This window comes from Zygosaccharomyces rouxii (assembly GCF_000026365.1).
Source record: "Zygosaccharomyces rouxii strain CBS732 chromosome B complete sequence".
Classification (NCBI taxonomy): Eukaryota; Fungi; Ascomycota; class Saccharomycetes; order Saccharomycetales; family Saccharomycetaceae; genus Zygosaccharomyces; species Zygosaccharomyces rouxii.
The window spans coordinates 832018-857841 of record NC_012991.1 but is presented as its reverse complement, the minus strand read 5'-3'; the positions used below and the strand labels follow the sequence as shown (position 1 = coordinate 857841).

At 37.8% G+C, this 25824-nt stretch overlaps 9 protein-coding genes and 1 non-coding gene across 10 annotated transcripts, besides 3 other annotated features; 4 read left to right on the top strand and 6 right to left on the bottom strand.

The window, feature by feature from the left end:
* Positions 1-28: part of a long terminal repeat that runs on past the window's edge.
* A 146-nt stretch (positions 29-174) lies between these two features.
* Positions 175-1278: a mobile genetic element.
* A 188-nt stretch (positions 1279-1466) lies between these two features.
* Positions 1467-1754: a mobile genetic element.
* A 741-nt stretch (positions 1755-2495) lies between these two features.
* Positions 2496-2566, bottom strand: ZYRO0B10758r. The gene has a single exon. It is a non-coding gene; the product is annotated as a tRNA-Gly (tRNA).
* Positions 2567-2733: 167 nt separating this feature from the next.
* TIM13 (protein translocase subunit TIM13) lies at positions 2734-3054 on the top strand (the record flags this gene model as incomplete). The annotated part of the gene is made up of 1 exon (XM_002495371.1): positions 2734-3054. One exon carries the CDS (start codon positions 2734-2736, stop codon positions 3052-3054), a length of 321 nt encoding a protein of 106 aa, XP_002495416.1.
* A 205-nt stretch (positions 3055-3259) lies between these two features.
* On the bottom strand, positions 3260-3544 carry QCR9 (ubiquinol--cytochrome-c reductase subunit 9; the record flags this gene model as incomplete). The annotated part of the gene is made up of 2 exons (XM_002495370.1): positions 3260-3469; positions 3542-3544. 2 exons carry the CDS (start codon positions 3542-3544, stop codon positions 3260-3262), a joined length of 213 nt encoding a protein of 70 aa, XP_002495415.1.
* A 376-nt stretch (positions 3545-3920) lies between these two features.
* Positions 3921-9737, bottom strand: UBR1 (E3 ubiquitin-protein ligase UBR1; the record flags this gene model as incomplete). Its single annotated transcript, XM_002495369.1, has 1 exon — positions 3921-9737. One exon carries the CDS (start codon positions 9735-9737, stop codon positions 3921-3923), a length of 5817 nt encoding a protein of 1938 aa, XP_002495414.1.
* Positions 9738-10598: 861 nt separating this feature from the next.
* UBR2 (putative ubiquitin-protein ligase UBR2) lies at positions 10599-16100 on the top strand (the record flags this gene model as incomplete). Its single annotated transcript, XM_002495368.1, has 1 exon — positions 10599-16100. The coding sequence occupies one exon, from the start codon at positions 10599-10601 to the stop codon at positions 16098-16100; it is 5502 nt and encodes a 1833-aa protein (XP_002495413.1).
* A 240-nt stretch (positions 16101-16340) lies between these two features.
* Positions 16341-17543, bottom strand: TYS1 (tyrosine--tRNA ligase TYS1; the record flags this gene model as incomplete). The annotated part of the gene is made up of 1 exon (XM_002495367.1): positions 16341-17543. The coding sequence occupies one exon, from the start codon at positions 17541-17543 to the stop codon at positions 16341-16343; it is 1203 nt and encodes a 400-aa protein (XP_002495412.1).
* A 587-nt stretch (positions 17544-18130) lies between these two features.
* On the top strand, positions 18131-20179 carry TFG1 (transcription factor IIF subunit TFG1; the record flags this gene model as incomplete). The annotated part of the gene is made up of 1 exon (XM_002495366.1): positions 18131-20179. One exon carries the CDS (start codon positions 18131-18133, stop codon positions 20177-20179), a length of 2049 nt encoding a protein of 682 aa, XP_002495411.1.
* Positions 20180-20305: 126 nt separating this feature from the next.
* Positions 20306-21457, bottom strand: HGH1 (Hgh1p; the record flags this gene model as incomplete). Its single annotated transcript, XM_002495365.1, has 1 exon — positions 20306-21457. One exon carries the CDS (start codon positions 21455-21457, stop codon positions 20306-20308), a length of 1152 nt encoding a protein of 383 aa, XP_002495410.1.
* Positions 21458-21650: 193 nt separating this feature from the next.
* EMC6 (Emc6p) lies at positions 21651-21965 on the top strand (the record flags this gene model as incomplete). The annotated part of the gene is made up of 1 exon (XM_002495364.1): positions 21651-21965. One exon carries the CDS (start codon positions 21651-21653, stop codon positions 21963-21965), a length of 315 nt encoding a protein of 104 aa, XP_002495409.1.
* A 279-nt stretch (positions 21966-22244) lies between these two features.
* PUF3 (mRNA-binding protein PUF3) lies at positions 22245-25004 on the bottom strand (the record flags this gene model as incomplete). The annotated part of the gene is made up of 1 exon (XM_002495363.1): positions 22245-25004. One exon carries the CDS (start codon positions 25002-25004, stop codon positions 22245-22247), a length of 2760 nt encoding a protein of 919 aa, XP_002495408.1.
* Between the last annotated feature and the right edge of the window lie 820 nt (positions 25005-25824).

The window sequence follows — 25824 nt, the reverse complement described above, 5'->3', positions numbered from 1 at the left end:
ATAAGTAACTGGACCGTGGTTCATTACATCTGGTGTAGCCGCTAATTTTTCGAAACTGGTAATATGGCCCTTAGTTTTATAAATCAGATTAGACAATTAAAAGAAGAACAAGAACACCAAGAAGACCAAGAACACCAAGATACCGGCAATAAGAAATGGGAATGTCCCAGGACTAGTGTACTTTTTACAGGGAAACCAGAAGAGTTACGTACGTTTCTACATCACCTAAGCATGCTGTTCCGAATTGAGAATATAAAGTCTGAGGATAAGAAACTTAAAATATTACTGAATAGCTTAGCAGGTCCAGCTGTAGTATGGGCTGACTTACATTTGCAAAGAAGAGAAGAAGATATAGAAAATAAACCTATAACTTTCAAACAGGCCGTGGAAGCTTTAATACAAAACTATGAACAACCTGTAGATTTCTTAATGGTCATAAGGAAAATGAGGCATACTTTTCAACAGAGATCCGTTCAAGAATACAATACGCAGTTTAGTGAAGTTCTAAGGAATTATAAGATGCAAAGAAATGTAGAGGAAGACTTAGCCATAGACCTATACTTGGGAGGACTTAAAGAAGATTTAGCGATAGCGGTTTTCCAAGAAGATCCTAAAATTTGTGCTGAAGCAATGAAACTAGGAGTTGCTGCCGATCGTATGTCCTTTATAGCTAAAAAGCGCTCTCACGAAACTTTTAAAGAGAATAACAGAAATTATCAAAAATCTAGTTACAAAAAGTATAAAAACTCGGCAAAGAGTAAGGGCCAAAGATTGAATTCTCGAGAAATTAACCCACTCTTGACTAAAAATAACCAATGCTTTTATTGCAATAAAGTTGGTCATTATGGAAAAGATTGTAGGTCTAAAAAGGCGATGCTTACGAAGTAGCTATTTTGGAACCAACACATTCTAAAACGAAGAATCACTAAGTAATACCCAACATTCAAACTAAAGGATCTCTTAAAGGACCCATAGTAGGAAAAAGAAATGAAGTAACAATGAAGTTCACTAATGTGCTGAAATCTAATATATTAATTGATTCCGGCTCCCCAACATTGCTAATACAAGAACAGATAGTTCAGAATATGCTACTCAAAGAATGTCCTCCCTCAACCGTTAAAATTTGAAGTAGCGGTTTCTCAAGATGTAGCATTCACCAATAGTGCGGTGACTATCAGCTTTGAATATCAAAATAACACTTGTGAGTTAGAAGCATACGTTACACCTTCACGACCTTTAATTGTAGGTAATCCGATTATTGAAAAGAACCCTGAACTGTTTGCCATAAACTGAAGGAACATCTGTTCAGCTGAACTTTATCGATACAGAAAAAATTCAACAAAGGTTAGATAAAAAGATGAGAACAATACAACTCAACGAACTTACGACAATTATTAAAGATACATTTCAGCTACTACCGGCATGGTTGCAAAACAAATACAAAAGGTTATGATCTACCCAAAAGAGAACTTCTTATATTTTTGCTCCACTCCTACTATGTCAATACCTTCTTCTACACGGTTAATTCTTTCTTTGCTTGTTCTTGGAGGTTTCTATTTAAATTGCTCTCTCCTCATTTCAACCTTCTTGAGCCATTGTACGTTGATAACGGAGTGCCTGAGATTATCTAGAATTTTTATTTCATATGCATTATCATCAACTTTGCCCATTATCAAGAATGGTTTCACGTATAATGGTAGTAATTTCTTATGCGGACCTGATGTAAAGTAAGCATCTCGATGTACTATTACATGTAGCTTCATGACATCTTCCCTCTCTTTCAAGTGCTCAGGAACTTGGTATATGTTTGTCGTCGATTTACTAAGGAGGGTGAATGAAATGGTCCATAAGTCTAAAAAGTTCACCTAGATAGTCAAGGGAGGACACAAGCTCATTCTTCATAAGCCAACTCTTCTACCGTTTCAGGTTCTATTATACACTAGTTACAGTTTCCATGGCGACCATTCGGAGTCTGCGCTTATCTTTTTCTTGGCGTCTTTTTAGAGTAGTTTACGAAGTTACATACATTATTGTTTGAAGCAGTTGTATGGCTACATCATATACCTGAAAATCTAGAGATGGACAAAGCTCCAGGTATTGTACACCCCTCCGGTAGCTTTACACCACAATTGTTGATCATATGACAGATATATATATATATGATTGAAAACGAACCGAGGGTCTCAAATTACCATGCCAGCGCAAATCCAAGATTTTTGAAAAGTGCAATTGCGTGAGAGATAGTATTCTGTGTATAATGATACTTGATCCAACGGATTTCACTTAGCAACTCCATTGAAACTGAATATTACACACGTACTTGGGCTTTTCCTAGAATCACTGGGAAAATTTAAGGAGTGAGTGATCACCGCACTTAAAGCCTACTTGATTCAAATACCTTTTAGAAATAAGCAGGATCGTGTGAATAATCTCGCAGGATATGGACGTTTTGTTTAGCAGCTCATTTATAACTTGAAATGAAATATAAAAACAAATGCGCAAACCCGGAATCGAACCAGGGGCTCATCGATGGCAACGATGAATTTTACCACTAAACCATTTGCGCTCAAAATTTGTTGAATTATATTTACGGAAAGAAAGGAGCCACTGAGCAAAGGTAGGCACGTGCGTCGATCTTTCATCCATCTCTTCAAGCGTAGTAGATGAAAAATTGCAGAGCTACTACAATATGAACCAACTCATCATAAAAGAAAAATAAATATAAATCAGATAATGGGTCTATCTTCAATCTTTGGTGGTTCTGCCCCTTCCCAACAACAAACAGTGAATCCTGGCTCTAATACCATGCCATCTGGTGGTGTTACAGACAAAGTTAAATCTCAAATCAGTCAAGAATTAGCAGTCGCCAATGCAACAGAATTAGTTAATAAAGTTACTGAAAACTGTTTTGAAAAGTGCCTCAACAGTCCGTACACTGACCGTAATGAACCCTGTGTGGATCAATGTTTAATTAAATATATGAGAAGTTGGAACATCGTATCAAAGGCATACATCTCCAGAATTCAACAAGCCTCCACTTCGGGTGAAATTTGATTTAAATTTAAATTTAATGTGCCATATTACTTGTACATAAGCTTTTAAAACATTATTATTTTTTTTTTCCATTTCACTAAATACTGATTAATCTTCATCATATTCTCGATGCCGTTGAATATAAATAAATATAATGCATACACTTGTAAAGGTATATACATGGAAGAGGAGGGAAGAAACCGCTTATTCATTCGTTTTCTAAAGTTTATTCGTCATCTTCATCTTCATCTTCGTCATCACCGCCTTCTTGTAACTGTAGTTTGACGTCCTTCCACAATTTACCCTTATTGTGGGTTTCATACCATTTGGTGACAGCACTATCAAACGAAGCTTGGAAAACAAATGCAGATGCTAAAACGGTACCAACGAAGACCGAATTTCTTTTGAAAAGAACTCTGTATAGTGTGGAGAAGGACTAATGTAAAAAATTGTTAGTGATAGGGAACATTTTAATATGTTAAAAACCATAATTGCCCATAGTACATACCATTATTCACGTAGAGCTAGTTTATTAACCTCGAGATAACCGCTGTTAACAAAAGACAACCCAAGAGCTATAACAATTGTGGTAGATCGGTTGTGTCGACTATTAGGTCTTGATGCTTTAGAGTTCTTCCCGTTTTAGTCTTCGAATTTCTTCACCATATAATTGGTTCGTACATAGGTACATAATAAGTGATACTTCTAACAGCGTCAGTGTGACGCCGATAAATGAATAAAATAATTAAATAATAATGAAAAAAAAAAAAGAATAATTCAAAAACTATTATTATTACTATATATATACATATATATATCAAAACTCCTATATATAAATATTTCTATGCGCAGTCCTCGTATTCCATTTCACGCAATCCATCAAACATTCATTCACTTTGAGTGGGTTCATCACCTTCTACATCTGCTACATCATCAAGCACCTCGTCATCTTCATCTGCATCCGCACCTAAATTACGTTGTGCGTTGAGAGCACCAAATTGAGGTGGGAAAAACTGTAATATCGGTGCGGCAAACTGAGCATCGTCTCCATTGATTCCATTACCGACGACGTTTTGTAGATTTTCAAACACTTGAAGGAACCCACGAACGTTACCACCCTCGGGACCTCCAAACAAACCTCCAATACGATCCTCACCCATTTCAATATCTCTCTCATCTTCCTCGCTAGAATGTCCACTGTAAAATTCTGCTTCATCTGCCTCATCTTCCTCTTCATCATCATCACTACCGTTACCAGCAGCTGGTGCCCTTCTGGGACGAGGGTCTCTGTTGAAGGCAAAAAAGAAGCCATTAGACAAAATGTTGACTCTAAATTCATCACCCATGACTCTGCTGATGTAACCAGGAATCTCATTGTTAACCCATAACAGATTCAAGTATTCGTAGCGCTTTAGATTTAAGATTGTTAGATCACCCCTTCTCATTGCATTTCTACCAGCTTCACCGTGTGAATTCAAATAAGGTGCAGAGATAAAGACTGTCGAAGTAGGTTGTGATAGAAACAAACATACTTCGCTAGTGTTAGGAACCAAAAATGCACCGAACGGTTTGAAGCAGTACTTGAGTAAATGCTTCGACATTTCATGACGATCCGGCCTTAGATGAACTTTAACACCACAAGTCAAGCAGATCTTATAATCTAGACGATTCTTGACATTTTTCATACGAAGTGAATGCTCTTCACGCAATTTGATCTGCTTAGAATTCGTCACATAGGTGTTTAGATATTTGGCCAAATCAATTAACTTGATAATACCACAGTGCTCATATGGAATGTCTACCAGATATGAATCCTCCACTGGTTTCATGTTGGGAATGCCTTGAGCCAGGAGCGGGTTCAACGAATCAAACTCTGTTAGCGCACTCATAGCTTTGTCCACAAAGTGAGGTAACGATTGCGAAATTTCATCATCTTCAAAGTTAATACCATTAACACAGAGTGGCTCGTCATGAGATGTTCTCAGCAGTTCATGGAAACATTTAAGCATTACCAAACATCTTCTCAGAGTTGGATAAAGATTTTTCAAAAGGGATGTATAAGCCAAATCGTATACTTTCTTGGATAATTCAGTATCACTTACACCAAGAGCACACACCCCCTTCAAGGTGTCTAACAAGTCATCGTTGCCAATTTGGTGAAGACCATCAAGCTCCACAGCTTTTTCATGCATGTGCTCAACGTTGGAAAGGTCAATTCCCTTGATAAATTCCGTAACCAATTGCTTGGAAAAGTTGACCAATGCATGCGTAACAGTTTCACGCAATGGTTCTGCAGAAAACAGACACTTGTTAACAATGTACTGGAACAACTGGTTTTGATTCCATACAACACCATCCTTATTCTCATAAGGTCTAAACTCTGGATTTGGTTTACCCAAACTGTAACACATCAATACAATACAGATCAGAATGTTCTTCAAAGTTTTGTACTTTTGTTCCCTATTCTTCAAAAGATTACCCCTAGAAGGTTCATCTAACCTGGCAGCAATTTCCAACATGGAAATAGTGTTAGCCCAATGAACTGAGAGAATATAAGCTGTGTCGGAATTTTGAAACCCAGGCATGTTACGAGCGTTCTTGTCATAAGAATGCGAGTGAAGTGCTACCAAATTAAATGTGGAATAAACGTTCTTGAAATCCGAAGCACTAAAGGTTTCCAAAAGCCTTGCCAAAACATCAACCGATACTTCTTCACTTAATAATCCTTCAGTAGATAGACCGGTGTTCACCTTAGATACATGGCGAATTGGTAAAACACAGTTTGAAAATGTCTGACACAATGGGCAAATGAAAGAGTTAGTTGAAAACCTTTTCTTTTGAACGTATCTCTTGAAACAACCATGATGAATGCTGTGATTACAAGACACAACAACCTTTCTGGAACCTAGAGACCCATTGACACCCAAACTCTCCTGAGCGGTATTATCATCATCATATGCGAGTTTCTGGTCATCATTGTAAAAACCTTGCCAAGGAACAGCAAATTCTTTGACGTTCAAAATGTTCCCCGTTCTGAAAATAGGCGTTTGATCATGATATGCTGGAATCACAAACAAGTCGGGAGAAGTATTGTCTTGACAGAGAGAACATGTGAATTCTTCGCTCTCTGAAATCTTGTTCTCATCTGTTTCTTCATCCAGACCATTTCCAGCTTGACTTGAGAACTGATATTCATTTTCTTTCATGAATTTACTCTGTTGAGTGTTAAATTTGGCCATAAGCTTTTCTTGACGCTTTTTGATCAGCCTCTTCTTTCTAGCCTTTTCATCTTCCTCTATGTTGACACCTTGATTCATCTTCCTGGTCTTGTAATCATCCACATATTGCCTGCCAAAGCTAGTGATTAAAGAGTCAAACACTTCAGCTGGTCTCTTCAAAATCATATGTTCTAATAAGAAGTCTGCTTTGCGCATGACATATTCAGAGAACACATCCGCCTTAGAGTTTGCAATGCTTAGAAGCAGATTACAAATTGGTTTTGAGAGATAAGCCTGTGGAAGAGAATCCTTACCATTACAGAGTTCATCATCTTTAAAAATACCATGGATTAGATGCAAAAGCTCGTACAAAAACGTACCTTCTTGCTTATCAATACAGACTTGAAGCAGTTTGTAAATCAATTTTGCAAAAACATCGCACCTAGTGAACTTACCCAGTTCAGCTGCCTTTTCATCCAGCTGGCTCGGTGGTAGGATCTGAGGATGAAGAACGATTTTGGTAGCACTGATTTTATCTTTAGCCAAGTGAGTCTTTATAATTTTTGCGGTGGTCTCAAACTCATTCTCCATGTTTAGAAGTTTCAAAGGATCAATCTTAGAATATAGATGATCTTTTAACTTGAGAACACCACTATCGGCCAAACCCTTTGGTTCCACAAAATCTGAAACTTCCTCCAATGCACTCTCTAACTCAGATGAGTCCTCAGTCAAATAGTCTGGTACAGATCTTAGAAGTCTAGAATAAGACAAAGGCTTGATGCACAAGTTGTAAATGAGAGCATTTTTGATGTTATCCATCCTTTTCTCCTTAGCAGATGAATATTTCTTGAAAAATTGCCTTTCAGTAAGCACTTGATACACAAAAGCAATGAATTGCTGGGTTATGGCGGCAACTTTATCATCGTAGACCGTGTGATCGTAATCCGCCGCACCAGAGAACCAATCGAGTAATTCCCATCTATCAAGCATATTGTATATGACTCTGGGCAGATCATCATCCTCTCTTAAAAACGACAACTGGTTGAGATGGATATCTCTAGAGTAAGAACTCAATTCAGCGTTATTCTTGTAGTAAGAAGATTGGTGCAAAACAGACATACCATTTCTAACCCAAAATCCAACATCAATCTGGGAACATAGTACCACCGACCTCAAAGAAAAATCGGAAACTTTCAAGAAATCAGTACAATCCTGTGTAGCATTGAGTGCCTTGTCTAAACCAATCTTTTCTATCAAAAATGAATATAAAGTGTGGACTGGGTTCATAAAGGCCACTCGTTGTTTGCTCACTTCAAACTTTATGATTTCATGAGAATCGTAGACCAGCTTGTAAGTCAGAGTCTTGTGGCCTAAAAAGGTAGTCAATAATCTAATGGCATTCAAAAGTAAGGACTCATCAATATTGTCTCGGGAATGTTCCAACACTTTCTCCATCGTTTGAATAATGCTGTAAATTGAAGTAGTATATTCCAAATAAGGAATAAAGTGCTGATCTTCATGTAGAACATGCTCACCTTCTTTCCTCTTTATTTTCCATGCTCCGTTAAATAATTTGAACAAAGTCACCGCCGAGATGAATTCTTTAGGTCTGAGAATAATGTTACAGTCCGTCACTTTGCTCAAAAGAGTCTCCACAGCATAAAGTCCTTGTCTAAAAACGACTCCATAACTCTTCGTTGGATTACTCTTCTGAACCCTTTGCCATATTAGAGATCCACCTTCTAATTTCGAAAATTCAGTAAATATATCAATCACAGACCACATAATATCGTCAAAGGTTCCATTTTCAAAAACCATCATAGCATTTGAAGGACTTGTGAAAAGTTGAACGATACATTCTCTAATAGAAGTCAACTGGGGTTCACGATCCATAAATGCTACCGATCTGTTGATGTGATTGAAAATTTCCACTACTTGGTGGCAGAATAGTTGCTTGTAATGGATGTTGAACGCCAATGTAGGGATAATAGCGTTTTGTACATCTTTCCTCAATTTTTTCCAATATCTGTTATCAAAATAAAGGATATGCTGTAATCTGGAGTTCTGGTAATATCTGGAAGTTGGGCTTACTACCACATTCAAAGTTGGTGAAATGGAATCGGTACTTGAATCAGGTAATGACTTATGATGACCTAAAGGTATTTGATTACCTTCAGCTAAAATTGAAAGATCCGCATATTTATAGGGATCTGCCTCGTTGAACTTATTGGCAAAATATTTGCGAACGACTGGGGTTTTATCAACTGCTTGGGATGCACGATCATAAGGAGCACATAAAACTTCTCCCATAGCTCTTCTAAATCCATTCTGGAATTTGGAGTTTGGTATGCTTAAACAATGGTTCAACCACAGTATCAGGTATTTGCAAGTTTCCTGATGAATGTATTCTGGCCAGGAGGTTAGAGTTGCACTTAAGCCATTGGTTTGCACTGCAAAAAATCCGCCAATGACTGCTGACAAATCGGTAGAGCATTTTAACATGGCTCTACCTTCACTATCTATCCTTGAAGTGAGTAAATCTGTATGTTTGTTATCAGGAACACCTTGTCTTAAAGCAGTAGTCGCTTGTGAATAGTTATGATATTCATCGTTGTAAATAATGGCGGTATAATTTTTCAGATCTTCCACTGTCCCAAGTGATTCATCTCTATTTGGCATAGTTGCCTTCAAGTAGTCATTACTATAGGCTAACTCGTTCAGAAATTGAGCCCTTTCCGTCAGTCTACCCTGTTGGATCATTTCTCTTAATTTTAAAGTGATATCCTTTTGTAAAGTGGGGAGAGGTTCAATATTTTGATTGAAAACGTCTATGAAATGATCAAAAACCTCTGCTAATACAACTTCGAACAATTGTCCCATCTCTCCTGTTAAGAAAACATCGCTTTCAGGACTATCATCTTCATGCGGCTCACTATCCTCTTCTTCAGCTTTACAATGCAATGGATTCACAAATGCTTCAGTATCACCACAATCACAGATACCGTTAGAAAATTCTGAGCAAATGTCCATGTAAACGTGATGGTTTTCATGATCCTTAGAGTTGAAACAATGAATACAAAGAACGCAGGTTTCATCAAATCCACACTCATGGCATCTGTAAATAGGTTCACCCACTTTAAACTTCCTACCACAATACCTACCGCAATGTTGATAGAACTTAGGTTCAACAATTTTGTAAAATGAATCGTCCCTAAATACAGATGCATCCATCTCGTTTAAAGCGTCTTCAAAACTATGTGGGAATTCATCAGGTTCATCACCTTTTCCACCATCTGGGAATAAAACTTCCAGGTATTCACCTTTTTTAGTAATCGCAAAATACAGGTATCTAAAAACAAGCTCTCTTAGAACTCTATCCATATCCGCCCGATCTGTTGGGCCCCTAACGTCCCTGAAATGTGGGATATCATGGATCGAGGGCAGCGTTCTTTGCAGATGTGACTGAATCTCTGAAATGACTGACATAACTATGTCTTGTACTGCCTTATACTGTATATCCGCGGCTCTAAGTCTCTCTTTAGCTCTTTCACTCTGGTGTTGTATTTCTTTCAAAACTCGTCTCAGACACAACTATCAATCCGCCCAAAAGAGTGTCAGTATAACTTTTTCCTTAGTTAGAAGCTGAATTGATACCATGCAATGCCCAAAGACTTCTCTTTGTTCTAACTCCTTTCTATTCTCTTTCACTCTTAAGATAGTGTGTAGTTGGTTAAGAGGTCCCAGGAATCAATGAGAATCTTCAACTCTTTTTTCCCTACCGCCTCGTACTAAATGACAAACCCCTTGGTACGACAAAGATGCCAAAAGACAGTAGATTTAACCGCTGAATGGTCCATAACGGGCTATTTTCGTGGCCTTTATCGAATTGTACGACCAAAAACTACTCTGGAAGTCTCTATCGAAAGTCCAACTCTGTTCTTAGACCTCAGGTTCTTATTTTGTAAACAACAAGATAGGTGCCCTAAAATCGAGACTATCACAATTGGGTTCAAAGACCATCTATAAGCATCTTCATGGCTATTTGCACCCTTTCGATGCTTCTTCTCTTCATTAATTCATTATTTCCTGTGTAAACCGGCTTCGCGGACTCTTCCCAAAATGTGCCGGTGGCGGCAAACTTTCCGTGGCGTTCAACACCTAACTATACAAATCATATATACATACAACAAAGTGATAGAGGTAGAAAACCAGTTGAAGGCCTCTTAGATGGCGTATTTTGGATTACCTGAACTTATTTGATTGATTGTTTTTCATATTTAACACCGATCCTGTTACCTTCGCATTTACTGCGTTTCTCTCAATTGGGCGTTCTGTTGTGCTGTGTTAATGAATTACGAAATAACTAATGTTAGAGACTTCCTGGTACATCTTCCGAGATTGGCGAGCTACGACTACAATGAGGTGGTGAGCTATCTCGTTTTCAAGACTCTTAACCTTTTGTTTAAATGCCCAGCAGAAAATATAGATTGGAGTTCATTGGTGGCGATATTTGAATCTGAAAATTGGAGGGATGGGACCTATAAACGTATAATACAAGATGTGGATTGGAAATCACAAATCTTCCCTAGTACTACAAATGCTAACCACAAAGGTTGTATGTGTTCGAGAATTTGTTACCCCACGGAGACAGTTTACTACTGTTTTACGTGTACTACAAATCCACTTTATGAGATATGTGAAAGTTGTTTTGATGAGTCGAAGCATGTGGGCCATTCTTTTACCGCTAAAATAGTTGTAAGACCTGAAGGACGTGTTTGCCACTGTGGAGATCCTCATGTTTTCAAAGAACCTCAATTTGCACTCCTTTGTAAAAATGCTGAGAATAACGGTCCTAGAAATCCACCCAATGGTTATAATGAATTAGCACTGGAAATTATTAGTGCGGTATTGGATTATTTGATAGATGTAACGATTTATTTCGAAGAACAGAATGAAAGTTGTCGTTCAACAGATTCCATTAAACAGATTGGAAATGGGTTAAGTACACATCGGGATCATACAGTTTTAAAGGATTCAAGGGACCAGACAGATGAACCTTATCCTATAGATATGATATGGACTTTACAAATTGATGAAGAAGATTGTCAAATGCATTACATGGATCTCACTGCAAAGATAGCTCGCATATTAAACAAACCAACGGAGTATGCCATTTCCATGACAAACATGCTTGAAAATGGAGCACAGTCAGTAACGGTACTTAAATCTAATGACAGGAGTAAATTAGAACAAATATCCTTACAATTTCAGAATGAGGGCGCTAAAAACCACATTAGACGGATCAATGAAACTTTCAAGCGGGACTTGATCGAAGATTTGATTGAATGGCTTTGCACGATCTTTAGTGATGAATCGGTTAGTTTAGAGACCAGAGCATCTCTTAGATTGTGCATGTTAGACAAATGGAATTCAGGACTATTATCTACGAAATTGACATCTGATCGATTAAGTGCCTTTGTATCCAAGATAAATCTATTAGGCGGGTTTCTGGTATCATATGAACAGCGTGACAGTTTCCCGTGGTTTAAACCTTGGAATTTCGACTTCGATGTACAAGATGATAGACTCTCTAGTGTCATGTCTGACTACGATAACAGATTAAAGAGTACAGATATCCCCGATAGTATAACTAGATTTCATGCATTCCACGGGTCCAGATTTCAGTATATTTTGACAGAGTTCCCAAATTTTTCGTCAAGAATCTCTAGACATAGAATCCTAAAGATATTGTGTGCAATGTTTACCATTACAGATGACGCTAGGCGATGTTTAGCTGCACAGTATCTGGACGTATATCTGGCTGTGCTCTACAGCGCTGTTGCATCGGACCCTACAGGTTTTAAGGTCTCCATGATGGGAATTTTTTCCCAATACACTTTACAAGATCCAGAAATAGCAAATATAGCTATTAGATCCGGTTTCGTTCAAAGAACCTTAAGGTTTGCATTTACTTTGATGGCTTTCAATCCAGAAGATTTGGTCGCATATTTACCGATACCACTTTATTATGGTTGCAAACTGCCCATTGAAACGATTAGGAATAGAAGAACCATAATATGTTTTAAAGATATTTGCATCCTGATGTCTACAAATACCATACCCCAAGAATTAATGGAGGATGAAGGAATTTTAAACGCCATTGTCGAATCGTTTTCAGAGTTTAACAATATTCTTCCACTGAAGAGGGAGACTTCCGAACATGTCGAATTTGAAAACTTCGATTTTTCATCTTACTATTTTTTCTTTTCATCAATTTTAATTATGACCGATGGATATGTGCGCAGCATCTCTCTTTTATTAGATCCTGGATCCCGTAAACGTACTGTCTACAAGTTGGTTAACATCGCTATGGAAAAAGAATTCAAACTATTGGGCCACTTTAAGAGGTACTCTCCCTATAGTTCATCCCCCAAAGCTTTTATCGACAAAAAACTCAAGAATCCAGGGTTGCGTAAGGTTCAAGAAAATATCTGTGGTCACACTACTGATGTGGTCAATTTTCAAGTGGGAGTTGATACTCAAAATTTTTTCAATCCAATGTCGTACCTTTTCAAATTTGTGCTTCAATGGAGTCAATGTGGTAGATACGCGCCACTGCCGAATGGGTTGAAAGATTGTATTGATTTTCAAGACTTGTTTCAAGATAAGAGGAAAGCACTGGATATGTCAGAAGCTTCATTGTCTACATTAGTTCTATTGGGTCAGATAAATGTTGGCTTTTGGGTAAGGAATGGTACGCCTATTACACACCAAGCTCGCATGTACACCAGATATAGTATGCGCGAATTCACCTATATGAGTGATATCTTTAATGTGCAATTTAGTATGGTATTATCGGACCCGAACGATTTCTTCGTGACATTTTTATCACGGTGGGGGCTCAAACATTGGGCCAATGGGTTTCCAATGGGTGACTTCCCTGATTCTGAAACTACCGTTGCTATGGTCAATCAGTGCTTTTTACTCTTGATCCAATTATTTACAGAAATCAAGTCCTTAACAATGGTCTCTTCAATAGACGGATTTGAGAAAACTCTGAAAGCAGAGATTATACATGCATTATGCTACAAAAATTGCACTTATTCGCAAATTATGAGTAATATACCTGAACACATCACAAAACATGCAGCTTTTGACCTATATTTGGCAAAATACACCAACTATACACCTCCATCGGGATTGATGGATTGTGGGATATACACATTAAAACCAGAATTTCGCATTGAAATTGATCCATTTTTTATCGGTATGTCATCCAGCAAGAGATACGAGGCCGAAAAGTGCATTAGATTATCAATGGCTACCAAGTATAAGATAAATTACGACGACACCTTTGTCCCGCCAAGAAAAGTAATCGACTTCCTAAAAAATACACCATACTTCAGGCTCTATGCAATCTCATCGGCAGAAACTTTTGGTCTTTTCCTTAAAAATTCCTTAGATCATATCAACAAATTCGAATACGAAAGTCTTTTGCCCGCTGTGGTCCACGTAATCCATCTCTGCGTTGTTAACAACTTGAATGAGTTTATGAAGATTTTCTGGCACGAGTATACTTCAATGGAGGCCGCTGATTGTTACTATCAGAGTGTTGGTTCTATATTGTACAGCTTTCTGTTAAAGGATCACTTCTCATCTGTTCATGGGGCTATTAGGGAAATTTTCAGATATTTGGCAGAAACTGCCCCTCATGTTGATGCAACTAGTTACTTACAAGAACAAACGCACCCATTCATTGCAGATGTACTTTGGTCTTCGAATACTATAAAAAATAGTAAAGATGAGGAATTCGAGAGAAAGAAAAAAATGGCCAGGATTAGAAAAGAGAAAGTTATCAGAAGGCTCAACAAACAACAGATGCAGTTCATTGAAAACAACAGTATCCCTACAACTGACGATGAAGAGTTCAAGGAATCCTCGGTGGAATCTATTCCCGGTGAAACGATTGGCTGGGAATTCCCGGAAGATTCTTGCGTTTTTTGCAAGATGCCCGGTGAAGATGACGTATTTGTCTACTTTTCATATCAGGAGAGTAATATTTGTGACCATAATCTAGACTTCCGCAGAGTTAAAGACGTTACCGATGCAATCTCACATCCGGAAGTAGGTGGAAATTTTGCCGCCGAGGAAAAGAAATATCATCCTAGTAGTCTTGAAAATTTCACGGCAACTCCACAAATGAAATTAACAGCCCAGGGTGCTGTAATGAAAACATGTGGTCACGGTTCGCATATATCATGCTTAGGAAATCACATGAAATCAATCAGGGCCGCTCACAACCAAACTACTAAAAATGTTCCAGTTGCCTATGGATTCGGGCTGTTATATTGCCCACTCTGTAATGGGCTATGTAACTCTTTTTTGCCCAAAATCATAGGATCGAATTGCAGGATTGCTAAGAACTTTTTTGAAAATAATCTTCGATATTCTGCGGGGGAAGTCCCAAATCTTCTGTTATCAACAAGCTTGAAGGCTGCAAGGATTTGCGAGGATTTAACTGAGGATTTGCTTGCGAGCAAAAGAAAACCTTTCGAGGTCATCAACCAGATTTTTGTCAACACAATTTTGAATACCGAATTATCTTTGAGATCTCTCCCGGCGGATAATGCAATTCACGAAATGCCAAATCAAAGATTATTAACTCTAAGACTTATGTCTGAACTTAAAAGTATACTTTTCAAGAATCGCCCCAGTGATACGGAATTAGTTCAAGTCGTGAAACCCTCCAATCTATTTGAGCTCGATGAAAAGAAAAATGAATTGCTTCTTCTAGCAAGCGAAATAATTGAGTCTTTAGAACAAAATGAATACTCCCAATCTACTATGACTCCATTATCGCATTTGAAAGAACTAATCAAAACCAAGATATGGCGGGATTGCGTCTCTCTTTCCAAAGAGTTGCTCAAAGTCAGTTTCTACCAAAACTATACAGGAACTACTCCATGGGATGTCCCCATCAAATCTGATGAGCACTCTGAAGTCGAAGCGACCATGCTTGTTGAGGTCCTTAAAGCTCAGTTATTTTGTTTAAATCCATTGATAACAAGTTCTCATTTGAATGGGCTGAATCTAATCAAGTCCCATTTGCATCAATTAATTGCTGGATCGTTTCAAATATTCTTAAGAAGACTTTGCATGATTTTCTACTCGCGCTATGCTGTTGAAATGGAGTATGCTCGAGAAGTTGATTTCTCTAGGGAACTTGACTTCCTTTTAAAATACCTACAACTTCCTCCGTTGGCTAGTATTATTCAAGAATTTTGTGAACATGACGCTGAACAATGCTTAGAAAGTTTCAAGGAAACTCTACAGGGAGATATAACATCCAATGTCATCGAAAATTTTGCATTCACTTCTCCTAGAACTGCGAAACTGATCGAATTGCCAATTTCACTCTCACATTTTGCTCTTGCAGAAGGGAACCAAGTAACGCAAAGGGCAGAACGGGATGATATTTCAATTTGTCTCTTTTGTGGTAAAGCTTGTCACATTCAAAGATCGGTAGCATTACATGGATACGTCCAAGGTGAATGTACTAATCATGTTCGGAACGAGTGTAAAATAGTATCCACTTACGGAGTTTTTCTCATGATGAAAAGTAATGCCATTTATCTATCCTATGGACACAGAGGTTGTTTCTATCCAACTCCATACCTTCATAAACACGGTGAGCCAGACGCGGATTTCAAATTTAATAATCCAGTTTTCTTGCATTCCAAAAGATATGAACACCTCATGAATGGCATAATACTGGGTAATATGATCCCCCACATTGTCTTCAGATTAACGGATGGAAACTCTGATTTGGGAGGCTGGGAAACCATGTAGAAATCTATCAAATGTTATAGCTTTAGTATATGTAAGAAAATTAACTCAATTGCTCCAACGGATAAGTAATAATGGATAATTTGCTATAAATGACTATACTGGTGAATCACCAATTAAATAACAAACAAAAAAAAAAAAAAAAAAAGACAACTAGATGCTATACTTTTATGAATCAATTTTTTTATGTATATATATTTCTATATTTTTATAGTTTTTCTTCCGATTTCTAACTCTTTTACCTTACAAAGTGGTCTTATCCAACTTCTCGCTAGCTTCTTCGACGGCACCTTCTGCGTTCTTGGCCTGCTGGTTACCACCTGGGTACTTGGTACCCTTGTTCTTGGGCTTCTTGGCTTTCTTAGTAGTTTGTGGAACTACCTCTGGGTAACCGTTGGCAAGGGCGGCTTGCCATTCAGAACTAGATTCGAATTCTTTTCTGATTGGCTCCAATAGTTCATTAATAGCGTCGGAAACACCAGTTTTTAAATCAGGAGGTGCCAATTTTAATTCCTTGAAATCTTGGAATAATTTGTCGAGGGAGTCGTAGGCAACTGGACCACCAAATTTTTCAGGTCTGTTAATGTAAAAATGGAATTCTTCCTTACCATATTTTAATTCTTGAATTGGTGCAATAACATATTGGACGAAAGCCAACAAACCGTTATCTTCAACAGCACCTGGACTACAGTAAGCACTGTTGATTTTCTTTTGCACTTGTTTTGGAGAATCTAATAGATCAATCTTAGAATTTGGATCAGATGCAGACATTTTACCACCCTGAGTCAAACCAGGAACCATTGGATTCATCAAATGAGCTCTCTTTTTGTAGCCAAGAGAACCTAAGGTTTCTTCTGCCAAAACAAAGATCTTTCTTTGATCAGATCCACCAAATTGACAATCGACATCCAAGTACTGCTCATCAAGAGCTTGCATCAATGGGTAGATCAAACCACTTAACAATGGGTTAGCCACTTGTTTAACCACATCTGCACCAGCTCTCTTTGCATCGTTTTGAGAAACTTTATTAGCTAAACGGAAAATATCTAAAGTGTAATCTGGTTTCAATTGGTACGAGGATCCAGTGATAAATTTCAATTTTTCAATTGGAACATCAATACTTCTCAAAATTGCCTTGACCGTGAATTCGTAGTATTTAGCCCTGTAATTGACGACCTCCAATGGTGCCTTCATATTATCTAAAAATGCATGTAGGTCTGCCATCAAAATGACAACTTCACAACCAGCTTTTAAGAAATCTGCCAATTTCGTCATTGGTACAAAGTAACCACAGTGAGGCTTACCAGTAGGAGCAGAACCCCAGTACAATTTCAATGGTCTGTTTTCCTTCTCCAAGACATCCTTGATAATCTGTGGATTTAGAACTTCTTGTAAGTTCTTTGTGATCAGTTCGTAAGATTCCTTAGGATCAACAACAAAACTCATGGTAAGGTAATTTGATATCACAGAAATGGCTAAACCCTTAATGGAACAATTTCCAGACCTTTTATCTATTCGAATGAGAAAAGTTTAGTTGGTTATTGAATGGAAAGTCCATTATCCGAAAATTTTTCTTTTATCAGTCTTTGGTGCTGAACTCATGTTAGAGTGAGTCACTAATAAGTAGTGATAGAAGAGCAAGGAATTAGGTAATAGGAATTCAATGATGGCTTCTATCAGGGCAGATTTCACTTATGTGATCCATTAAAACTATAACTAGAAAAGATGTGTTGAACACACGCCGTAGTCCGATTACAAGTACATCACCCAAACGAAACACGTACTAGTGAAATTAGGCCGATAGAACCACTTGAGATGGTAAAACAAGGGCCCAGGATCAATATGGACTAATTACGGATGCCATTGAAGGGTTCATTGATGAGATATGCCTGATCGTTGAAAGCGATATATGCATGTTTTCCATCCATTAATCTACAAGAGAAGGGAGAGTTTCTTCAACTTTACTTGAACACTAACGAACCACCTAGCTGAGTTTAAGTGGAGGTAAAACAGAGGTTTAGAGACGATCTAGAATGGCCTATAGCAGAAGTGGGAATGGTTCTAGTGGTGTTTCACCTTTTATCAAGCCTGATAGGCTGAGAAGGAATTTTTTGAGGGCTAGGAGGAGTAGAGGAGCTACACCCAAGACGACCATAAAGAAGGATGATCCTGAGATACAGGAGGCAAGAGAGAGGATGATGTTGCATCAAGGCAACAGTACTATGGAAAATGGTAAGATTAAGGTGAAAGAAGAGGCACCTGAAGAGTTCAACGAATTCCCCCTAAGAGCAGTAGCTAAGGAAGAGTTGGATAATATGAGAACCCATCTCTTAAAATTTCAAAGCAAGAAAGGTATAAATCCCACACAGGACTTCCATTTACCTATCAGATTACATCGTAAGGACACCAGAAATTTACAATTCCAGTTGACTAGAGCAGAAATCGTACAGAGACAGAAGGAAATTACAGACTACAAGAAGAAGCAGGAAAGTGAAAGAACTGGGAATAAAAGAAATAATGACAATGTGGCTCAAAATCAAACGGGAGAAGCAGTGGAAAACCACGTTGACAAAAGGAGTCCAGGTTCTCCACCTGCTGGTACTCAGGCAGGAACTGAAGCATCTCCTGAAGATCCGTCAGGTGCAGAGAGTCCACAAGGTCAAGGTCCGAGCGCGGGTGAAAATCCTTCTAAACCAACTGAAGGTATGCCAGTCGTTACTAAGTTAGAAGAAGCGGGTCCAGCAGCAGATCCAACTAAAGTCGGTATGGTTAAATACGATGGTGAAGAAGCTTTAGATGAACAAGATGATTTAGCCACAATGGATCCACTTGCAGACGTGGCTCCTGATGGTGGTGGACGTGCCAAGAGGGGGAACACTAGAAGAAAGACTCGTCAGTTGAAAGTGTTAGATGAGAATGCCAAGAAGCTAAGATTCGAAGAATTTTACCCATGGGTTATGGAAGATTTTGATGGTTACAACACTTGGGTGGGATCCTATGAAGCTGGTAACTCAGATTCTTACGTCTTATTGAGTGTAGAAGACGATGGGAGTTTCACTATGATACCCGCTGATAAAGTTTACAAGTTTACTGCTAGAAATAAATATGCTACCCTAACAATCGAAGAAGCTGAGAAGAGAATGGATAAGAAGAGTGGTGAAGTTCCCCGTTGGTTAATGAAACACCTGGATAACATCGGTACTACAACTACAAGATACGATAGAACAAAGAGAAGATTGAAAGCGGTTAATGACCAACACGGTAATGATGATGGTGAACACAGTGATAATTCCGAAGTGGAATTAGATTATGATGAAGAATTTGCAGATGACGAAGAAGCACCTATCATTGACGGTGATGAAAAGGAAAACAAAGAATCAGAACAAAGAATCAAGAAAGAAATGTTACAGGCTAATGCTATGGGGCTAAGAGATGAAAATGCTCCTAATGAGGATGAAGAAGATGATCTATTTAATGAGAAAAAAATTGATGAGGAGGGTGAAAGAATTAAAAGAGCATTACAGAAGACAGAATTGGCTGCATTGTACTCATCAGATGATGAAGAGATCAATCCGTATCTATCAGAATCGGATGTGGAAAACAAAGAACAATCAGAACAAGGTAATAAGGAAAATTCAGAGGAATCACCTTCTTCCAAGAAGGGATCTCCAAAGAAGAATGTAGGTTCTTCATCTTCATTGAATGCACATAGAGAACCACAGATAAAGGTTAAGAGTATTAAGGACTGTGTTATAGTTTTGAAAGCGGATAAGAAGGTGTTGACGAATTTCCCAGGAGGTGATTGGAATCCCGAATTATCTAAACGTAAAAGAGAAGATGGTACAGCTGACGCGGCTGAGAATACCCCATCAAAGAAGGTCAAATTGGAAGAAAATGCAACACCATTAATCGCGGAACAAGATATCATCGACGCTATCGGTGATGGTAAAGTCAATGTCAAAGATTTCGGTAAGACCATTAGAAGGAAATACCCAGGTCCAGACAACAAAAAACTCATGGTGGCTATTGTCAAGAAACTTTGTAGAAAGGTGGATGACGAGCACATGGAACTCAAGAAATGATTTTTTTTTTTGTTATGGAAACATTCAACTCTCGAGTTATGTACAATAGCTTCTTTTCAAGTAAGGTATTTATATATAGATATATATATTACATTTTAATCTAGTACATATTATAATAGGTTGGGTTTACGCCACCTCTACAATTTCATCATCATCATCATCAGAGTCCTCTGCATTCTTTTGGTCTTCAGCTGATCTGGCGGGCAATTCTTCCAACTGGTTAGATTCAGGTTCACCTCTCATTAGAACGTTAACGATTCTATAACATAATTCACCAATATCGTCATCCTCTACATTTTTGTGCAGTTCTCTAACCAATGGGTAAACAGATTTACTTCTTAAAAACTCTCTGCCGGTCTTGGTTGTACAGAGTAAAAGAATACTTTCCAAATGAACACAGATAATGGAAGGAATAGGATCTCTTGTCTTATCCTCTGGTAATAATTGTAATTCTTCTGGTAGGTTAAACATATCTTCCTCATCAATTTCAGAATCCTTTGCACTAGCAATTGGTAATAAAATGTACGGCAGTAAATTGATACTCTCATCCTCCAATAATCTTTGATGAGTCTCTGAATCGAACAACGAGTTTTTAATCGTAGAGGCAACACCTTCTCTTCTTATCTTAGAATCATATTTTTCAGTGAAAACCAACAGTTTAGAGATTGGTGTAACACCATCGTATTCTTGAGTATCGATAAAATATTGTCTACCAGCTTTAAATCTTGAAATATCAGCAAAAAAATATGACAAATAGTCAAATGTAGAATATTTATTCAACTTTCTATCATAACCTTTGACAAAACAATCCATTAAACAATCGATGACTCTGTTACTCTTAAAGATAGAACGATCCAATGGTGGTAATTTTTCCTGATCCTCATTTCTCTCACTTCTGGTAAATGTGAAAATTTTGTTAATGGTATTTTCCTTAGCCAAATTACTCAATAAGATACACATAATATCGGCGCTAGTATTACCAAAATCACAAATTTTCCAACTCAAATATTCTAAAAAGTTCACGTCGTTTGAAATTCTTCTTCTCAGCAGATCATCATCACATAGATTTGCTAAAATGGTCACAGATTGCTGAACTAAAATCTTGGAATTTTCTTTTGCTAGATCCTTTAAATCTTCAATGGCTCTACAGTTATCATATTTGAATACCAATGCAGTGGGTCCTTGGCTAAAACCAACCAAATTATCCAGTGCAATTTGTTTAACTGCAGGCTGTGGAGAGTGTAAAAATGACACTAATTCCTCTAGCTGGGTTGGCATTGGAAATGGTATGTGATTATATTCCTGACAAGCTGAGATGTGATGAGATGAGATGAGATGAGCTCGAAATTTTTTTTTTTCAACACTTTTTTTTCTCTTCTAAAGCTCGCCCTGTAGAACTCAAAGGTCATATTTATGCATACAACAAGAATCAACTTAATAGTGAACCAATTGCAGTATTTAAAGAATAGATATGAGTTCCATTGACGAAATTACAAGTAGTGATTATGTACTTGGGAACAAAAAATCCCTTCTTTGGGTTCAAGACAGTACCGCATTGGTTTTTGGTATAGGAGCAGGTATTCTTCAATTGGAATCTTTCAAGGGGTTTGCCATGTTTGTAGTAGGTTATTTGAGCGTTGCACTGCTCTATATCATTTGGATCTGTCGACTACAACCCGCGAAGTACTACCAAAGTCCGATAAACGATATCTTTATAGAATCCTTCGTTAGAGAACTTACAGGTTACGTAATGGCGTGGACGTTCTCCTATGCACTGGTTGGATAATAATGATAATAATAATAAAAACTCGGTTAATATTTTTGTGCAGTAAATTAGTATATATATATATATGATGATGGAAGAGTATTATAGTATGTACAGTGTAATGTAAGTCGAAGGAAATAAAAAAAAATAGGAATAAAGTATTCACAGCGATAGGGGAATGATCTTCTAGCATAACGAACAAACTTCGATAAAATTTACCGTAATTTTTTTTTTCTCTTCTTCCTTCAATTCATAATAATAACAATAGAAATAATAAAAAATAATATTAGTACACCAAAATCAAATGGTGATGCTTTCCACTAGTGATGCTAACTTCTCAACGCTAGCCAAATTTCTGTTACCCACAGCATCTGATTTATTCAATTTTTCCAAATAGGATTTAATGGCTACTACAATCAGTCGTTTATCTTCGCCCTCTGAAACACCAACTAATTTTTGTACAACATAATTGGCAAATTGATCACGCATCATGAGAACCAGGGGAGCATTTTCCTCCAAGTTAGCAGCACTGGATTCGTCAGATGGCATTACCTTGGACATGATCAGTCTTCTTTGATCTCTTGTACCATAAAGAATAGCCTTCTCCACAACGTTTGAGGCAAATTTATGCTTAGAAAATTCCACTACAGTTTGCGATACGATGTTAACAATATCTTGCTTTGTTTCTGCCATTTCCCTTAGACAGTTACTGCCATCTTGTTGTAAAACATGTTGAATCACATAGTTACCGTACTGGTCTTGAATCAAAAATGGTATGAAATCCTTAATTTCACGGAAAATTCTAGTTTGATCATTTTCGGAACCAAATTCCAGTAATCTTTGAATTACACGACAACCGTATGCATGGGTCGATAAGTGGTATATTTGACCATCAAGTGAATTCAATATAAATGGTAATTCAGTCATAGGTATACTTTCAATAGCTTTTTGGATCACATGATTACCGTTTTGATCTTTGATCATTTCTAAAACGCATGTGGATAATTCTTGAACGAGGTCGATTCTTTGCTCTAATTCGATAAATTCTAATGCCCTTTGAATTACACGACATGCATACATTTGCATCGATAATTCTTGCATTTTTCCTTTAAATTGATTAACAAGGATATCCCTTTGAGTCTTAGATCCAAATTCGAAAAATTTTTGAATGACATAATTACCAAAGACATCATCAGATAATTCCACAGCTTGATCTCTGATTTCATTGAAGATAACTTCCCTTTCAGATGGCGATGCTGATGCCAATTCATACTGGATGAATCTAGAACCATGTTGGTCTTGACAAAACTCTAATACATATCCAACGATATCTTTTATCTTGTAAGTCTTATCAGTTGGATTAGATCTAAACTCATCTAAAACTGGTGATCTTACAGTATAATAGTTTGACCATTTACCACTATTAGGACCATTTTTCAATTTAGAATTAGTTGGCAGTGGTGAATTCACCTTATTGGAACCATTGTTTTTCCTCTTGTTGTTATTGGCACCACCACCATTATTGTTATTATTATTATTACCATTATGATTATTATTACCATTATTGGAATTTGTCTTACTATGGAAGGGATTGGGTAATGTACCAATGTTTCGACTACTAGTAGTATTTGTTGGTGGGTTATTCGCGCTATCCAAATAGGGATTTGCTTGGTGCTTTTTCGATGGATTTTTACCTTGAACATTACGTTTCCCCAACGGTGCGCCCACTGGTGGTCTCGTTCCTTGCGCGGTTGCAGTTGAATTTGGACTTACCACTGGATGCAAAGTATTAACTGGTTGATCTTGCGCCAGTGGTGGTGGTGGTGCAGACATACCAGGATACAAATCATTGCCCAAGTACAAGTAAGGATTTTGTAACAAAGAAGCCTCGGGTGGAGGTGTAGCCGCTGAAGACAAGGATGGAGGGGGTATTGGCGGAGGTGAAATTGTTGAAGGTAAGAATTGTGGCAGAAAAGGTGCTGTGAACGGAGAAGGGTTCGGAGATGTTTGCTGCTGTTGTTGTTGCTGTTGCTGTTGCTGCTGATGTTGTTGTTCTTGTTGTGGTGGAATTAAAAATTGGTCGCTAATATTTGTATCTGGTTTAAAGATGGGGGCACTAGCCACATTCCATATATTCTTCTTAGATTTATTATTCACATCGGTAAACTGTTCCAAAGATTCTGATGCTGTTGAGTTTGAAGTCACTGAAGTACGTCTAATACCCTGTAATGGCGAAACTAAATTTTTCTGACTATCTGCAACCGAATTTTCGTAACCATTTGGTTGTGGAACTGTTGGAACATCAGTGGCATTATCTGATCCGCTCTCTAATTCCTTTGTACCTTCAATGAGGGATTTACCAAATTTTTCGAAAAATCCACCACCACTATTACTACTACTACCATTGCCATCATTGTGGTTAAACAATATAGGGCCTGCAATGGAAGCTGAATAATGTCCCATGAAATTCATTCTATTATTGTTACCAAAAAAATGTTGACCGGAAAGTGATGTAGTTTCATCATGATGAAGACGATGTTGATGATAACTTGAATTGTATGGAGGGGCTGTCCCCACAGAAAGCGCAGTTCTTCTCGTTACAATCGGCGAACTAGACTGACTCGAAGCTGCGTCTTCCGGAACTCCAGCAGCACCCATTGTCGAGTACATCAGTAAATCCTGATCGCTAGTAGTAGCTGCAGAACCGCCTGCAGCAGCAGCAGCAGCTGCTGCTGCTGCTACAGAGGGATTCGTAGCAGTGGTCGCAGGTGCACCCACTGGGCTTGCCGTTGCAGTAGCTGCGGTATAGCCAAGACTTGGTCTTCTAAATCCACCTAATTGAGCACTACCACGACGTTCTGAAACTCCACTGGTATTATTATTATTATTATTACTATTGTTGCTATTGTTGTTGTGAGTTGGATTCGAAAGCGCACTTAGTGAAGACACAATGGAAGCTAATTCTGCGTCCATATTACCACTGTTGCTCTTCAAATGGTTGTCACCATCATCGTCTATCCTTGTACCAAACCACGGATCCACGTTTGACATTACTGACATGTATTATTTGTATAAATACTGCAAACAGCAGTATAGAAAGGGACAGTATATGAGAGAATACGGTAAGATCAGTTAACTATTGAAACAAATAACCAAACAAATAATGAAGTAAAAGACTAGCCTCGCGTAAATACCAAATCAATCGTGTAAATATAATATAACGTTACTTAATATGCTTTGTCTCTTAATGGATGAAGTTTAAACTCTCTGCATGTGGTTTTTTGGATCGACGCCGCCACCAATTTTTGCGAGCACGTGATGAGAATCTGTTACCCGGTATATAAACATTTACCCGGCCATATTTGACACAAACGCGTTTCAAGATGAAACACAGGCACCAATGTTACCCGCACAAGCACGTGCTTGTTTCGCGCTAGAGAATTTCTCCTATTCTTTTCTTTTTTTTCGGAGTACGTACTAAGTGACGCTATTTCTCTCTAACGGGAAATTAATATGAACGAGAATAGGCATGAGAAAAAAAAAAATGGATGGCGTAAGTAGTGCATGTGCAACGATACGTTGATAAGTTACAAGCATGTCTAATCAATGATTGACAGCTGTTGATTGAAATCAATTAAGAGGTTGCATAATACATTACACTACTTTTTTTTTTTTTTTTTTTTTTTTTTTCTCCTACTGTAGTTCACTCTCCTTTCTCTAAAGATTACACTTCAATTCGTTTTACCTCAGTTTACTTTACTTCAGTTTACTACAAAATTATAGCGATATTTTATCGGCCAGTGCCATTCGTTCCTTCAAATTACGTCCAAAACATAACGACGGTAAATCCACTCAAATTCAATATTCTTCTGCTATATTA